Source organism: Peromyscus californicus, unplaced genomic scaffold (assembly GCF_007827085.1).
Source record: "Peromyscus californicus insignis strain IS unplaced genomic scaffold, ASM782708v3 Scaffold_3__1_contigs__length_106647218, whole genome shotgun sequence".
NCBI classification, from domain to species: domain Eukaryota; kingdom Metazoa; phylum Chordata; class Mammalia; order Rodentia; family Cricetidae; genus Peromyscus; species Peromyscus californicus.
The window spans coordinates 96,336,322-96,348,745 of NW_026294551.1; the positions used below are offsets into that span (position 1 = coordinate 96,336,322).

The window sequence follows — 12,424 nt, forward strand, 5'->3', positions numbered from 1 at the left end:
AATCTAAGGTTGTGTTCAGGCACCTGGACTAGAGGTGTAGCACACCCCTCCTCCAATGGGTCACGCTCCCCCCCAACACACACACACACACACACACACACACACACACACACACCTGAAATACTTTTTTTTTTTTTGTTTTTTCGAGATAGGGTTTCTCTGTGTAGTTTTGGTACCTGTCCTGGATCTTGCTCTATAGCCCAGGCTGGCCTCGAACTCACAGAGATCCGACTGGCTCTGCCTCCCGAGTGCTGGGATTAAAGGTGTGCACCACCACCCACCCTAAAATACTTTTACCTTCTAGCATACTGTGTGGACTTTAGTTGAAGAGCCATACACTCACCAACCATGTGTTTGCTGGTTGCAGGAGAAATAGCTCTGAGGTGGGGCTGCCCAGTGACGGAGGGGGTCCCAGTGTCAGAGGGCTTGTGCCCAACAGTGCTGGGCTTGATGTTGCTCTTGTACTGGTGGTTGAGGCTCAGATGGGGCCCTTCCTGTTTGCCCTCTTATCCTGAGTGAGCCAGTTATGGGGTGAGTGTAACCTTGATTTGTAATTAGCCAGAAGCTCTAATCTGCCCTGGGAACCACCTGCCTTTTGCAGAGTTCCAAGTACCTAAGTGGGTTCTTATTCTCTGCCCCCTGCCCTGTGAAGTGCCCAAATGAGGTCTCTAGAGAGTCTTTAAAGTAATGTTGAGCCTCAGTGCCCAGCCACTCTCATGTCACCTTAGCCAAGACCTCTTGCTCTGGGGAGACCCAGACTATGAGTATGTTAGGCTGAGCTTAGACTCCGCTCTGAGTGACACCCACTACAGGGTTCCCAGGAACTGGTTATGTATGTGCAGGCAGCCTGTGCAGGGCCCTGATGCAGAATTTTTCTTGTGTTCAATGTAGTCTTAAGGTCAGCTATAGTTTTAGAATTCCTGGGCGTGCATGGAGGGCAGTAAACCAGAGGCCCGCCTCGCCCCACCAACCCCCATGCCATGTGGAGGTACAAGTTGTAAAACATGTGATTTTTATTTTGACAGTGTCCCTTTAAAAAATCAAAGTCGCACCCTGCCTCCCTGGCCAGCAAGAAACCTAAAAGGGAAACAGTAAGTGTGTTTGGTCATATAGCTCTGTTTTTGCCCCAGACCCTTATTTTTAAACCAACAAGTGTGGGAGGTCATTTAACCCCAGGCTAATATATTTAACACACTTTGTCAAATCCGCTCTCCCTAGTCCCGGTGTCCCTGCCCAGGAAGGGAATTTTGTGGAACAAGCAAAGCTGAAGGTCTGTTGGCACAAAGTCCGTTCTTTGGTGTTGGTGCCAGGTGGTAGTCCACCTCAGGCACCGCCCTCCTCGCCAGCTTTGCTCGCCGTGGCTTCTGAGTGCCCTGTTTCCCTTTTTTTTCTTGCTGGCAGTGGAATGGATGTTGAAGGTGGAACTGACATCCCTGCTCTTTTTGCACATGGCGTCCCCCGCATGCTTGTTCGGCTTGCATCCCTGGCTGGCTGTCCCTTCAAGTTTGACTCTTTGGGCCAAGGACTCTGGTTTTCTGACATTTTCCCCCGCACCCCAGGGACCAGACAGGGAGAGCAAAAGTCGGGTAGCAGCCAGACTGGACCTCTTCCTGGAGTTTCACTGGCTTGCAAAGAGCCCATTGAAAGCTAGTGTAACTAAGGGAAGCAGCTTGGGAAACAGCTGAGTTTTCCTTTGTGGAGGGTGTGGGGCTGGGGGCAGTTATTCACCTCTAAGTTGAAGGCAGGTGGGGGATAGGTGAGAGTTAGCCAGAGGACTAAGACCCACCACCAGTCTGGTGCACACCACATTCTCTAGGGGTGCCGCCCCATCCCGTTATCCACAGTGCCGAGGGTGGGCAGGCCTAGCTTCCTGTAGGAAGCATTATGAGCACTGCCTTGTACTTGGTTTGTGAGAGCCTGTGGGAGCAATGCGGCACAGTCCTACAGCACTCCATGGCCTGACTGCTCTTCTCTGCAGGCTGAGCACGCTCCTTCTCCTTTACCCCTGCAAATCCATCTGTTCCTAATGAGGGCTGCAGTAGTAGTACCCATCCACACTCCCTGACACCCTGCTGGGGTCCCCGGAGGCCATACTTCCCCTGGTCCAGAGCAGCACTGGTGATGTTCTCCTGCCTCTGGCATGGCTCTGCTCTGCCTGCTCCTGAGTGCTCTTGCTGTCACTAACCCCTCACACTTTCCACTCCTGCAAGCTGGGAAGAGCAAGCCATGGAACGGCTTGGCAATGATGGGAACAGTGGCTTTTGCAGACCTTGCTGATCCTTCTGGACATCTGGGTGTTGGGGTGTGTGCTGGAGCTGGTGGCCGAGAGACTCCTGAACAGGATAGCTTCCACTCTGCAAGGTAGCTTTCGCCAAGAGTTGGGGCTTAAGTCCCTGGAAGGGGCATGAGAAAGACACAGTCAGCAAAGCAGGTCTGGGGAGGAGAATGTCCCATTTCTGGGGCCTTACGGCTGTGGGAAGGATCCTAGCTGGGTCCTCCTCACCGGCTTTGTCTCCACAGAGTTCGGACAGTGTCCCACCTGGCTATGAGCCCATCTCCTTGCTTGAGGCACTGAATGGTCTACGGGCTGTCTCCCCGGCTATCCCATCAGCCCCCCTCTATGAGGAGATCACCTACTCAGGCATCTCGGATGGTCTGTCCCAGGCCAGCTGTCCTCTTGCTGGACTCGATCGAGTCATAGAAAGTGGCCTACAGAAGGGGAAGCCACAGAGCAAATCTCCAGACAGGTGAGGCCAGTGCCCCGTCTCCCTCGGTGAGGTGTCATCACATGGAGTGAAAGAGGGTGTAAGAAGATGCACTTAGTGTACATGTGAGACTTGCAAGGTTTCTCTGTGGTCTTACAGAACTTCACAATGTATTTTGTTTCTTGATCACTGGGACTCCAAAGGTCCAGCAACAGGTCAGACTCTTCTCTAGTTGATCACAGCCAGCAACACTGAGCAGAACAGCATATCAGGAAAGGCGCTGGGTTGAGGCTCTCAGTGTCCCCAAAGCCACACCAGCTGCTTGCTGTCAGTAAATTGTACAGGCCTGTGCCATGTCCCTGCCCAGGGACCTGATTTGAATCCAGGAGTTTTTGGCAGCTGGTCACATAAACCTATCTCACCAAGGAACCAGTAGTGACAGCAGAAACTGGGACACTGAGGTGAAGCAGGTATACCTTGTGTCTTAGGATTACTATTGCTGTGATAAAACACCGTGACCAAAGGAAGGATGAGGAGGAAAGGGTTTATTTGGCTCACACTTTCTCTTCTTACTGCGTCAATTCAAACAGGGTAGAACCTGGAGGCAGGGACTGAGGCAGAGGCCATGGAGGGGTGCTGCTTCCAGGCTTGGTTCTCATGGCTTGCTCAGCCTGCTTTCTTACAGAACCCAGGACCACCAGCCCAGGGGTGGCACTTCCTGCAATGGGTTGGGGGCCCTCCCCCATCAATTATTCATTAAGAAAATGCTGGACAGGCTTGCCTGCAGCCCAGTCTATAGAGGCATTTTTAAAATTTACGCTCTCTGCTCTCAGATGACTTCAGTTTGTTGACAAAAGTTGACAAAAAACTAGCCAGCACACCTTGCTGCCACCGCCACCATGTCTACTGAGCCAAATGTGTGTTCCCTCTCCAGGTTTTGAGCAGTGGCTCTTTCCATTGCTTGTGTATCTATTTGTATTGCCTTTCTACTTCAACAGGTTGTAACCATTGTTTTGTTTTTATGATAGCATGAGAACTTAAATGGATATTTTTGCTAGGTTGTCCTTTTTTTTTTTTTTTTTAAACTGCTAATAGTTTGAGTTAGCATACAAAATTTTGGTAATCACTATGACATTTTCTTACATCTGTATCATTACTGTGCTCGTACACCTCCCACACACCCTATACTGGCTCCTTTCCTCTGCCTAAATAGTCCCATTGTATGTACATCTTGTTACCCTATATTGTCATTGCCCCTTTTTGACCACTTGTTCCCCACACAGTCCCCTTCTGTTCTACATGTTAATATACTTACTTTAAATCTCAGTTCTGCGTATGAGAGAATCTGAATCTGGCTCATTTTCTTTAATGTAACCTCTAGTTCCATCAAATGCAAATGACACACACACACACACACACACACACACACATACACACACACACATATATATATATACACTTATTTAGGTTTTTCGAGATAGGGTTTCTCTCTGTAGCCCTGGCTGTCCTGGAACTAGCTGGGTAGACCAGACTGGACTTGAACCCAGAGATCTGCCAGCCTCTGCCTCCAGGGTGCTGGGATTAAAGGCATGAGCCACTATGCCTGGCAGTTTTATTCTTTTTGATTCTTCTGAGATGCTTTCATGCACCTTAGGTTGGCTGACCTAGAAGCCTTGATTCTCCTGCCTCTACTTCCTAAGTGCTGGGATTGTAGGCATGTGCCACCACTATGAGCTATGAACTATATTTGCAAACTGCCTTGAATTCATTTAATGATTGGATGATTTGGTGTTTAGAGTACAACTTTTTGAGCTTCTGTGTGTCCTAGATAATAATCTTCTGTCAGAGGTGGGTTTTGTGTATCTGTGTTTCTGGAGTTTATCCAAGGGCCATGTACATGCCAGGCCAGTGCTCTACTTCAGAGCTGAGCTCCAGCTTCATCCTCAGTATCACAAGAGTCCTCTCTAGTGTCATATTCCTCAGGCTGGCCAAGAGTCAGTCTTGCTCCCTTGGAGACTAGCATGGAGTCGCTGGCCGGTCTTACTGTATTGACTCCCTTAAGGAGAAAAGTAAAAGAAAGGTATGTGTCCTGCACGCTACCCAGGCCCCTATGCTTGTCTGTGGCAGAGCAGCTCCAGACGTACACAGTCCCTTCTGCTGTTCGCCTGGGGCTCAGTGCGTCTCTTCTGGTGTCAGGTGTCCCCTTTGAGGGTGGGAGGTTGTTAGGCAGGTCCACCTTTCTGGTTGTTCAGGCCTGTGCTGAAGTACACATCTCCCTGGGGAGCCTCTATTGGGCAGGTCTGCTTTTGAATCTTTGCAGAGGTGCCACCTCTCCCCAAAGGCCTCTTTCCCATGTCTCCAGGTATGTATGCAAAGGCTGCTGGTCCCGTGTGGCTTTTGGTAGGATTGCATTCCTCTTCTAGCCACCTTACAACCCTGCTTCCCTCCTCTTTCCAGCACCCTACGGTCTCCATCATCCCCCATCCATGAGGAGGATGAGGAGAAGCTTTCGGAGGACTCTGATGCTCCTCTCCCACCAAGTGGTGTGGAGCTTGCGCTTCGGGAGAGCAGCTCCCCTGAGGTGAGGCTTGCTTCTGATGAGAGCCTGGCTTGCCTTTTTTGGGCTCCCTCACTGATCCTGAGCCCCCACTAGCCCTCTAGGCACTGCCACACTGTGATATCACAGCCAGACAAGTCAGTGTCCTTGACTGTGGACTGGGTGCCCTGTGGTGGAGTCACTTTGAGGGCCTATAAGCAAGATCATATGTGAAGCCTAGCTTCCAGTAACATGCTTGTATCCTTGGTGGCAGCTGCTGCCCACTGCCCTCAGTCTAGTCTCAGAAATTTGGCCCCTTTGGCCTGAGGATGTCTGCACCAGAGGTCTTTCCTCTTTGTCTCCTAGAGTTTCGGAACAGAGGAGGTGGATGAGCCGTCTCTAAAGCAAGGTGAGTCCCTTCTCTCGGCTCTGTCCCCACGCCCTTGGTAAGCTCTGGATTCTGGCTAGGGACAGACCCCCAGCTCTTGCCTTCAGGAACCTGGATGGTCAGTGTACAGGGACGGTAAGGGCATTGTGTCACTGGCCAGTACCTCGTGTGTCCCAAAGGGCCGCCCAGGTGTGGGAGTTCTTTGTCCTGGTGTGTTTTGGAGTTGCCTGACTGTCTCATTCTTGATGGATTGAGGACAGCTGGTGTCACCTCACCTCCATGTGATGGAGGGCTTAATGGGTAGTCTAGGAGGCTTGGGTCCCCTACTCCGCTTGCTGGCCATGTTGGTTAAGGAGTCCCGTAAGTCTGCCTCTGCTTAGTCCTTACCATGTCACTGATGGACAGAAAAATAAAGCAAGGTTCAGGGCTGGCATCTAGGGGATGCCCAAGACCACTTGACAAGGACACGGCTCTGACTGGCAGTGCGGCCCATAGAGCGGTGATGCACTCCCCAACCCGTGTGATTGCAGCTGCTCTCTTGTGCTCTACATCCTGCTGAGAGGTCTCCCCATGTGAGACCCACTTGCAGGGCCCTGGGCCCTGGGTGTGAGTGAGGTGGCATCTTCTTGGAGCAATGTGCTGTGTCTTCAGCCCCTCTAGCCTAGCCTTGTATTTCTATCTTCTGTCTCAGGTAGGGAGGACCTCAGCTTCCCACCTGGGGCCTAGGCTCCTCCCACACTCTGAGAGCTCTTTACCTAGGCAGAAAAGTCACCTACAGGAATGAATCAGGAATAAAGGCTCAAGCTGTTGAGGACTTGGTCCTCAGGGCTGCTCCAGAAGTCTGCCCTGCAGCCCACTACCACTCAGCTAATGGGGTCAGTCTCTGACTACTTAGTTTCAAGGAAAAGCAAAAGACAGCTACCACCTGGCACCAGACAGATTGGTTTTGAAATGAAAGAAACAAAATCTCCCGCCTCTTGCATATGCTCACCATTATGGTCCCTGGAATTTATTTGGTCAGAGTGGATCACAAGGACCTGTCCCTACCTGTGTGTCCTGATCTCTTTCCTCCACCTGCTACAGGGAGTCGAGTGCCCTCTATTGATGATGTCCTGCAGGATGGCAGCCCCCAGCACCATGGTTGCAGCCAGCCAGCACCTCCTGCTGACATCTACCTACCAGGTAACCAAGTCCTGTATAGACATTTGGACAGAGCCTACCTCTGTCTCTGAGGGTAGGGGAAGGGAAGGGGAGTCTTTGAGACCTACTGTACCTCTTCAGAGTCCAGGTCATCTCTCTGACTCTAAGCTGAACTCTGCTAAGGCCCACAGCAGGACTCAGACCAGGCTTAGTCTGCAGGGTTCTTTTCTACCTAGCTGCACTTGTCTTGAGGAGGGCAGGACAAGCTGTTTGCAGGAGGACAAAGTCCTTTCTCTGGTACTGCCTGCTGAGGCCCAGGGAGGCCAGTCTCACTCTGCTGAGACTGCAGTCTCCATCTGTGGCCCATGCCAGAGAGACCTATTATATCCCTGTGGCTGACCCAGGCCACTGCCCAGGTATACAGCAGCACATTGCCGGTCAGGCCAGAGAGCTGGCTGGGTGTGGGGGTATACCGGTTGGGCCACAGGCAGTGGGCCTTGCTGTTCTTTTCTAAAGGTTTGTCCTCTGTTTGCTCTGCTAGGATGAGGTCCTCAGCTTCACACTTGGGGTTCACATTTGGGGCTCCAAATCTGGGATAGAAGTGGATCTCTCAAACTTAAAACTGGGAATTCTGATAAACAGCCATTATACCTTCTAAGACTGGTTCTTAGAAGCAGCTTAGGAGATGGGCTACTCCCACATGTCAGAGAAAAGCCTTTGCTCCCTGCTTGGCCCTGAGGTCAGTGTTGCTCACTTTTCCATGGCTGCTTGATATTGGGTGATTGTGACATCCTTTGGTGAAAAGGGCCTCCCATCTGCCCTTTTCTTCTGGATGTGAAGTGACCCATAGAGGCTGACTGGGAACACAGGAGTCATCAGGTGGTAGGAGAGTAGCTATGGATCATCTTGCTGGATCACCATGACCTAACCAAAACAAATCCATAGGTGAAGCATGTTTGGAACCAGCATGTCCTAAAGGGTACAATTCCAGTGTGTTCTTAGAAGCACCTCAAGTACCCATCTTTATTGTAAACTTGGCTAAGCAGGGAGTTGGGTGAGGTCCCCGGGTCTCTTGAGTCACCAGTATGAGCTTTGCTCCTGCAGGTCACCTAAAGGCACCTTTACTGTCCAGCACAGAATACTTAATCCCCTGTGTGGCCTCAGTCCATCAGGACTGGCCACAGAGACAGCTGTAGGCAAGGGTCTCCATCCTCGTTGACGTCCACTGAGGGGGTAGGAGGCAGTCACCTGGAGAAGCTAGATTTGCGTGCTCCGCTGGAGAAGAGCTGCCTTTGGCCAGCTTTGTGCAGGGACTGCTCCTGGATCCTTCCCGCTCTCTGAGAACCACCCATTATACAACTTGCTCCGTGACAGCAGGCCAGGTTGCTATCTCTGCACTTCCTGTTGGAGCTGCCATTGATGTGTGTCAGCCCTGGAGGGTGGAGGGTGGGGGAGAGGCTTGTGCGATCCTTGTTCACACCTGCATGCTGTCTTTTCTGCTGGCTCTTGTCAGCGAAGGCTGCATATCTTTCATCTTTGTGAGAAGCATACGTGCAACTGGTGTCTTTACTTTCTGACAGTGTTACCAGTGACTACCCCTTGGATGCAGCTGAATTCACTGAATCCATGTCCCCTGGAGATGGAAAAAACAAGGCTGGGGGAAGTCCATAAAACAGTGAAAAAGTAGATGCCTCTGCTAGGTCCCTGGTCCAGAGGCCTGGCTTCCGTAGCCACAAGAAGACCTATGTCTGTTGCCTTCACACATACACATGTCTCTCTTGGTTAGAAAGTTGTCCAGGATCTGTCCTGATTGTACTTACTACTTGGTTGCAGCAGCCGATGTGTGGGCAGTCTGTTTCTAGAGAGTTCCCACCCTTGACCCTAAAGTCCATGTCTTTCTGCTAACTGAGCTCCATCTGTCTCTCCCTCCTCTCTGCACAGCCCTGGGTCCCGAGTCCTGCTCTGTTGGTATAGAGGAGTAAGCTGGTACGTGACCTCTCCTCCACACTTCTGGGGGCTTGGCTGGGTATATCTACAGAAAAGAGCCCAATCCCCTGAGGGTTCTTTCTGGAGTCAGAGTCCAGAGCCCACTGATGGCTACTGCACCTTCCTTCGTGTCTGAAAGGTGGCCTCCTGGGGTCCTGGCTTTGGAGCCAGAGGGTCTCCCGTCTGGATAGGTGCCCATCCAGGCTCTTCCAAAGTAATAATGTAGGATCCTTTGAACAGTGACTCAACCCAGACTTCTGGAGTTGCATTCCCTGGTAGGAGGAAGGAGTTGGAGGATCAGGGAGCCTAGGAACATGTGGAACAGCATCCTGGGGGCTACATACAATAGTCTCATTGTGGTTTTTTTTTTTTTTTTTAAATTCAGTACTGGGGATTGAACTTAGGTAGGAGGTACTCTACTGTTGGGCTACATCCCTAGCCCTCTTTCCTTTTTTTACAGGTCTCTATCCCTGGAGATAGGGTCTTACTAAGTTCTCTAGGCTGGCCTTGAACTTATTCTGTAGCCCAAATAGGCTTTTAATATACGTTCCTCCTGCCTCAGCTATGGTTGTGCCTTTAAGCAGTTGTGAAATTTGCATAAGCCATGGGAGACTCTAGGTCACCTATTCCCATCAACACTCCTGTCTGTGGAACATGTATGTCCTCCTGGATCTGTTGTATCCTGTGGGGCTAAAGAGCACTGGCTGCTCTCCCAGAATACTCTGGTTCAGTTCCCAGGACCCATATGGCAGCTCACAACCATCTATAACTCTAGTTCCAAGGGATTGCACACACTCATCTGACCTCTGTGGGCACCAGGAATGCAACTTCTGTACAGAAATATGTGCAAGCAAAACACTCATACATAAAATGAAAATAAAAATAAGCATTAAAAAACAAGCCAGGTGTGATGGCACACGCCTTTGATCCCAGCACTTGGGAGGCAGAGGCAGACAGATCTCTGAGTTCCAGGCCAGCCTTGTCTACAGAGAGATTTCCAGGACAGCCAGGGCTATACAAAGGAGCCCTGTCACCAACTCTCCTGATTCCTGTCCAGGGAGCATTCTTCATGCTTCCCTTCACTTATTACTGTGGCCTCTGTTCCCTTATCTGACATACGACTCTCTCATGCACAGCTGAGCTTTCCTGTCTCGAGACCATCATTGTCACTGAGAACCTGTCCATCTTGTCTCTGGAACCTTCTGCAGCACCACACACACACAGTCTTGGAGACCAATGGGATTGGGGCTCTGTTGGATAGTAGCTGCTTAGCCGTAGGTGTCCCAGATTGCTGGTTAGAGAAGCACCCCTGCAGACTAGGCCTATACTATAGGCAGGACTCTTTCTTAAAGAGGGGCTGATAGCCTTTCGTGTCAGGGTTCCCCAGAAGGATGGCACGTGGCAGGTTCACACAGCCTGTCTGGGAAGTGCCCAGTTGGGGTCTAGGCTGCAGCTCTCTCCCATCAGCCAGGGAGCCAGGCCTGGTGTGGTTTCTTTGGTTTTGTTGGGGTTTGTGGTTCCCCAGGACTTGCTTGTCCCCCTGGAGCTGTGCCCCTGAAACAAATAGGCTGTTAGTTACAGCTTCTGTAGGAGGGAGGGCAGCTGGGTTGGGATTTAGGTTGGACTCCAGTTAAAACTTAGGTCACCATAAAGTTGGCTCTCGTGAAGCCACAGCTCTTAAAAAAAGAGGGTAGGACTGGTTTGTCTGTGTCACCGATGCTGCTGGGATAACACCACACAGCACCACAGAGCTGACATCTGGGACTAAGCAGAGTGGGCCTCTGGAAGACAGACGGGCTCTGGGGCCTCTTCTGCTCTGGTGGAGCTGCCTGCTCAGGCGACCCAAGTACCACCTGCTTCGTTCCCATCTGCTCACTTTCCCTGTGCTAGAGTTGGCTGAACTCCAGCTAACCCACTTGCAAAGCCCTTGGCCGGACTGTGCTGCTGAGGTCCAGGAATGGTAGTTCAGGGCAGGAGACCCAGGGGTCTACTGTCCAGTGCTGAAGGGTGATCTATCCCAGTATAGGTGACAGATGTAACTTACTGCCTAGGACTGAAGGGTCCCTAGCCTTCTGTGATGTCACATCTACTATTCCTGCCAGATGGCATGTACCAGGGTTACAAGGTAGAGGGTGTTAGGTGGTCCTGCCCTCGTGAGGCTCTGGGCTGTTGGGAACAGATATGTGACCAACAGCCCATCATGACCCCTCCTTCCTCTGCTCCCCCCTACAGGATGGTCCATCTCCATGGAGACGCCACACAGCCTTGGCACCACCAGCTCCCCCTGGCCTCTGCTGAGTGGCTCTAGTTCTGAGCCTGGAGCTACTGAGCTGACCCCACTCTGAGAGCCTGGCTCAGCCGGCAGCACAGAGCCCTCAGTATCCCCAAAATTGCCAGGAGCTTCCCTGGAGCCCAGTGAGACCCTGGCCTCTCCTGTCTGCAAGCCTGATGTGGCCACTGGGCTTTGAGGGGCTATAGTGAACCTTGATCAAACTGCACAGTGGGCTGCTCCCTCCCACACCCTCCTTTTCTATGGTCGATATATTTGTAAATGGTACAAGATGAAGGACAGCAGCTTTCTCCATGGGCCATAGGCCCTAGAGGGGCTCCCCAACTGTCAAGGTTGATGCTCTAAGCACTTAGCAAACCAGCAGAAGAAAATCTACCCATGGAGTGAAGTTCTGGAAGGTGGGCAACCCAGGTTACGGTTGATGAAGGAAACGGTGCCTGTCTACCTGTCCCGTGTGTGTCCTCCAAGGCAGCCAGGCCGTCGCTGCTGCTTTCACCTTATGTATGTCCTGTCCATGGGTGACCCTCCCTGGAGCCTCCAGGCCCCCTCTTGCTCTGCTCTGTTCCCTACTAGTGACCTCTGGCAGCTGGGGCAGCTGTGGGCAAGGCCTGGGTGGTGAGATTGTGTTAACAGCACAGCCATCTGCAGTGGTTGGTATCCAGTACCCCCACAGGTCCTGTTTCACTCACTTCCTCACATGCCTCCAAGATGGAGATGTTCACACTTGCAGGGTGCCACTGCCACTGCCCACCACCTGCCAGGGAAGAGCCTGAGCAGCTCCCAAAGCAAACCCGTTGGCAGTTACATGTCCTTTTGCGTTTCTCATTGGTTTATTGTCTAAGATTCCTGTCATAGCCCACCTAGGAGCAGGGTCCCAGTGATACTTAGCCTCTAAGGCAAAGGGCCCATGGGTGGTCCCAGGGCAGAGGTACCTAGGCAGTGCAGCTACCCTGGTAGGCGGGTATGGAGCTGCCCTGCCACTCACCCAGGTGACAACCTATAGTAATGCATGGAGCCCCCTTTTAGGCTCAGGGTTGCTTGAGCTCTGGCTCTGCCTCTGCTCCTTTCTAGCAGTGGCTGGCCTGGTCTCTGGTAAGCCAGTGAGCAGAGCCCTGTCTGAACATCCATCAGCCCTCTCCTGCTGAACGCACACATATGCACACACATCAGCATGTGCATGTCCACCCCTCACCTGCCAAAACCCTGGCCTCTGGCCGTGGTACTGGTGCCAGTACTTTGAAAGATGGGATACAGACTACAGACTCTCATGTCTCAGATTCACATGTGCTATCATTTGATGTACTCTGATTGGCTAGTTTTTTGTTTGTTTTTACTGTATATTTATAGTAATAAAATCATGCAGCAATATTCTGCGCGTG

General features: G+C 51.6%; 1 protein-coding gene across 10 annotated transcripts in view; it reads left to right on the forward strand.

Moving 5' to 3' along the window:
* Positions 1-12,413, forward strand: part of Mgrn1 (mahogunin ring finger 1) — a 52,674-nt gene extending 40,261 nt beyond the window's left edge. For 2 of the 10 annotated variants that reach the window (XM_052759323.1, XM_052759324.1), the window contains exons 12-18: positions 1,026-1,091; positions 2,521-2,747; positions 5,163-5,286; positions 5,608-5,650; positions 6,713-6,811; positions 8,711-8,755; positions 10,988-11,101. In XM_052759323.1, the coding sequence (XP_052615283.1) occupies positions 1,026-1,091; positions 2,521-2,747; positions 5,163-5,286; positions 5,608-5,650; positions 6,713-6,811; positions 8,711-8,751 (600 nt within the window). In that variant the 3' untranslated portion in view covers positions 8,752-8,755; positions 10,988-11,101. Of the gene's footprint in view, positions 1-1,025; positions 1,092-1,218; positions 1,271-1,401; positions 2,362-2,520; positions 2,748-5,162; positions 5,287-5,607; positions 5,651-6,712; positions 6,812-8,710; positions 8,756-10,987 lie in introns of those variants that run through there. The other 8 variants (XM_052759318.1, XM_052759319.1, XM_052759325.1 and 5 more) reach the window with 5 other exon arrangements.
* The last annotated feature ends 11 nt before the right edge of the window (positions 12,414-12,424 follow it).